This window comes from Juglans regia, chromosome 7 (assembly GCF_001411555.2).
Source record: "Juglans regia cultivar Chandler chromosome 7, Walnut 2.0, whole genome shotgun sequence".
NCBI classification, from domain to species: domain Eukaryota; kingdom Viridiplantae; phylum Streptophyta; class Magnoliopsida; order Fagales; family Juglandaceae; genus Juglans; species Juglans regia.
The window spans coordinates 10,621,451-10,626,166 of record NC_049907.1 but is presented as its reverse complement, the minus strand read 5'-3'; the positions used below and the strand labels follow the sequence as shown (position 1 = coordinate 10,626,166).

The following is a 4,716-nucleotide window of genomic DNA, read 5'->3' as shown; positions in this document are numbered from 1 at the left end:
CCTGTTAAAGATTTCTGCAATTAATCGATCTCGCCATAATTTATGTTCTAACTCTTTATTTTGCATTCGAACATATATTAATACTAATCAAACGTCACTACCCATGTTCGAACTATATATAACTCTTCGGCATTCGAAGAGTTGAATAAACTATTCTAACGGTAAGTCAATGTCTTACTAAATTTAGTAACTTAACTTGCCAATTTATTGTTCGATCGTATCTAATGTTTGTTCAAAAGTTTATTTCATTTATGTTCGAACGATTTAGTCAACACTCAAATAGAAATTTATTAAGGACAAAATTTCTCGTCTCTACATATATCGTTCAAATGAAATATTGACTGTTCGAATGGTTAACGGCATCCGTCGGTTTTTAGGGATGAAATTTGAATTTCTCTCTAAAATTCACTTTTTGAGACGATTTTTATTTTGTCAAAAGAAAAATAGTCCAAAATCAAATTTTTGTTGTAGTGGTACTTACAGGAACAAAAAAACATTAATGCAATTCTTAGCTTAAATGCACTTTATGACATTAATATGTCAAATCGATAAATTAATTAGGTAGTACTTGAGTTCATCTTATTCAGAATTCATAGGATACATGCCACAACCATATATAATTAATAATCATGCTGTAACAGTAAGAAATCATGAGGAAAAAAACACTTGTGAAAGATATGTCGGGCATCAATAACAACTATAGTACTAGTTTACACAAATTTGATCGATCCTCAAGTAATTATTGAGTTGGAATTCTCAGAACAGGTCCCATTTGTGTTATGAGATTCCTTGACGAGCCCTTTCGCTATGACGGCATTCTTGATGAGCTCAAGAGAATGGACAATATCGTCACATAGCTCTCGGGGATGAGGAATTGTGCCTTCATCAACTGACAGAACAATGGTCATCTTGTTTATGTAACTTTGGAAGTTAATCATTAATGCCTGCAAAAAGTAGTACGCACGCAGAGTACTCGATTAATTAGTTTCAGCTCATGAGTTGCAAAATTACTAAAAAATAACTCAGATCATGCTTAACTTTAAGCCTGCAATGGAGAAGAAACAGTACTTACATGTGGTTGACCATAACAACTTGGAGCTAGATAAGCCATGGGATGACCATAATAGCCAATTTCTTCCAGGGGTCCAACTAGATTGGAGAAGCACATTGTCGTGTGAGTGATGATTCTGTGAGATAGAGCACTCGCCCGCTGTCATGCAAGAGAATAATGCAACTTCATTTGCGCATATTTGTATGTGTTCTACTAATTACCAGTCAACTTGTAAATACACCGTTTACTGCGAGACCCATTACAATTATAGAAGTTAAAGAAAAAGGTCAAAACTATAATAGTATTATTTTATATTATCTTATAATATGGTAGGCTTTCACATGCATCAGTGTGTTTGACATATCAATAAAGAGAAATGATTTGTATAAATCTCAATAGACAAGTTTGGCATAAGTTTTTTGAAAAAGAGTGGACTACTCCACTATGAGAAAGTGTAAAAAAGCCAATTCTTTTTTAGTAGGGTCCACATTTTTTTCGAAAGACTTACGTAAGACTTGTCTATTTAAAACTTGTACCTAGCATTACTCATCAATAAACAAGCTTACAAATAGATTAATCATCTATGTTTAGGCAATTAATAAATGCAAATAATTTCTTTTAGCCAGACATAGTTATATTATATGCATGATTTGCATGCAATTCCCTCGATCTACACACACATACATATATAGTGTATCAAATAGAAAGACTAATTAATGGATAGTACCTTAATGCCAAGAGTTTTGAGAATGAACTCGGAAATGGAAAAAGTGTATAAAGCTTCAAAGGAGTGCTTCTTTCGATCAACGGTGGCCTTTGCTTGACGAACATAGTCTAAGGGGTCGTCGTCCCGTAATGCAATGGAGAAGGGAAGGAGGATATAACCAATCCAGTTTCCCCACTTTGCCTTTGTGTCATTTTCCATCATATCAGCAAAAGCCTGCATATTATATACATTATATATAGAGTATTTGATACATAAAAGTAAGAGATCTTCATATAATTAATTGGAATTAAATATTATTAATGGCGCTTCTAATTATTAAGAAAATAAAAAGAAAGATTTATATATATCACCTGAATCCCTGCTGATGTTCTTATGTTTATGAGAAGGGTCGATCTAAGGCGAATGTTTTTGGGAAGATTATTACCTGCGCATTCATGCAATGCCACAGTGAAACATGGTAACCACGTGATATTACATATACATATATACACACACAATGGATCAGATTAATCTGAGAAATGATTAAGTTACCATATTTCCTGTTGAGATAGCGGGATAGACCAGCCTGAGTGATTCCCAGAGCTACATCATTGACTGTCTGCAAACCTCATACGTAAAAGCATCATGTCAATTTAGTGTTTAAACAGTGCTGTTTGCTTCAATATTGGTATTTCATGTTTGACAATAAAATTCATTTACTTTTTTAAGGATTTGTAAAAGTGCGGGCGATTGTAAGACTGCAAACGTGTTTTTTTTTTTTTTTTTTTAGAGAAAAACAGAGTTATGCAAACATATTTATATACATATTTACACATAAATATATGTATTTAAATAAAATAATAAATTACATGTTAATTATACGCAGCTAGGAGATAATAAATAGCATTTAAACCTTGGTAAGAAGAGACCAATGTGAGTGCTATTAACTACGCTATTCACAGCACTTAATCCAACTCAAAGTGTATTAATCCTGAATAAATAATACAGGGTGATAACATTCTAGAAATCCTCCCTTATTCCTTGATCAATATATATACTAGCTAGATTCTAGGAACGAGCTAGGCATAAGTACTTCTACCCGGGTCTCCAGTTTCAAATATATTGTCAGAAGAACTTCACCGAGTTCTCCTAGTGTGGGGGACCCTCAAACTCACTGTTCCATTCGTCCAAGTGTTGTCAATATCGAGATCATTTAATGTCTGAATCAATAATGATGCTATGATCAAAAGTACTTTGACTGTAGCACCAAAACATAATAATGACCGAGAAAAAACATTGCAGTAGCAGTAGAGGAGACACAAGATGGAATTATTAATTACCATGTCCATGGCGTTCTTCACTAACTTGATATCATCCAAACTGACCGTCCGGTGAACGATTCTCCGAGGGGTGAACTCGACGCCAGGCGGGCCCTTGAGAGGCGTCTCTGTATCCTTCAGGAACATAGCTGTTGCTATGAACATGAACACGTCGACGACAGTGTGCCAAAAGAGGCGGAAAATCCACCACAGCCAAATGAAGCACCGAGAAAGCCACAAAGGGTTACTGCTTTTTTCCTTCTTCTTCTTCACTGGAACCGTCGGCAAAGCTGCAGGATCGGTGATTTTGCGTGTGCATGCCAGTAAAAGAGATATCAAGGAAGTTCCATCGCCAAGAGAGTGGTGGATCCTGAATATGCCAACAGCCTCTGCATCTGAGGTTTTAACGTTGAGAAGATGGAGGTCCCAGAGAGGCTGCTGGGACCTGTCTATGGCTGTTTTGCTGAGGTTATAGACATAGTCTTCCACAAACTGGTCACCTGATTCCATGTCGGGATTTAGGTCTGGGACTCTTATGTGTTTGTCTAAATCCACTTTTGTTCGAACCCATTTCATATCTCCTTTATCATCCTCAACCTGCAGGATGCGCTTCTTTCGGTTAGAATATAATAGGGAGAAGGAAAATAATTATAGTAAAAACAGACATGAATTCTTTTGGGGATATATATTGACAGTTTGAAACAAATGTAAAATCCCATTACTCATATTAAAGAATAATAAAAAGAAGTAAGCTGAAACAATTATGTTTATTGTTGGTACCTGCAAACTAGAGAAGCGAGGGTGCTTAAGCAAAGTGTGGTTCAAGTTGGCTCTAACGACATCCTCGTGAATTTTGGTTTTGCAACCCATGATGGCTATGATGTAGACATTGAAGTTTGGTTCATGGAACAACCTAGCCGATGGGCTCAATGGCTCTTCTTCGACCAACTCACTGTTGTCTTTTGCATCTTCTAATCTTCCTTTGTCTGCTGTCTTTGTTCTGATAGATTTTAGAGCTTGAGGTCTAGACCTAAGACCCTCTCCAGACTCCATTATGCCAAGCTATATCTATGACAATAGTGATCGGATAATGTGTTTTCAAGAAGATGTACTGGTGGGCTAGGCAGCTTGATCTGTAATGATCCATTTATAGGGAAGGGCATAAAAAATGGACCCCATTTTTTACTAATAATTACCAATTAAGTTCCATTTAAGAAAATCAAATTAACATTTGCTCGTAAAGTTGCTAAGAGCATTAGTATTGGTCTATACATATATATATATGTAAAATTATTTCTTATGCATATCTTTTTTGCCATTCAAGTAAAATTTTCACATTGACTTATGCATATTTGAGATAAATAATAATAAAATATTATTATTTTATTATTATTAATTTTTTGCTAAAATCAATTTTTTTATATATATTTTGCAATTAGCATTCATTACATACATTTGACATTAATAATACAAATGCAATAATAAAAAATATAATTTTTTTATATATTATATTGAAAATATAATAAAATAAATAATATATTATAATAATAAAATGAATGTGCAAGTGAAGATTTGTTGTGTTGTTAAAAGAGAGAGAAAAGGAAAGGATTGTGAGAGAGAGTGGGAGGAGAGAGAAATAA

At 34.4% G+C, this 4,716-nt stretch overlaps 1 protein-coding gene across 1 annotated transcript; it reads right to left on the bottom strand.

Annotated features, from left to right (window-relative positions):
• Positions 1–573: 573 nt before the first annotated feature.
• On the bottom strand, positions 574–4,197 carry LOC108989260 (O-acyltransferase WSD1-like). The gene is made up of 7 exons (XM_018962809.2): positions 3,857–4,197; positions 3,098–3,673; positions 2,310–2,376; positions 2,129–2,202; positions 1,779–1,991; positions 1,073–1,210; positions 574–944 (listed from the first exon to the last, which is right to left on the bottom strand). Exons 1-7 carry the CDS (start codon positions 4,127–4,129, stop codon positions 732–734), a joined length of 1,554 nt encoding a protein of 517 aa, XP_018818354.1. The 5' UTR covers positions 4,130–4,197; the 3' UTR covers positions 574–731.
• Positions 4,198–4,716: the final 519 nt, after the last annotated feature.

Bases quoted from the DNA above. Each gene is read 5' to 3' on its own strand.
- LOC108989260 (XM_018962809.2), bottom strand. From the start codon at position 4,129: ATGGAGTCTGGAGAGGGTCTTAGGTCTAGACCTCAAGCTCTAAAATCT. The intron at 3,674-3,856 runs GTACCAACAATA...CGCATCCTGCAG, and splicing joins CTCGCTTCTCTAGTTTGCAG to GTTGAGGATGATAAAGGAGA. The intron at 1,992-2,128 runs GTGATATATATA...TATAATATGCAG, and splicing joins GAACATCAGCAGGGATTCAG to GCTTTTGCTGATATGATGGA.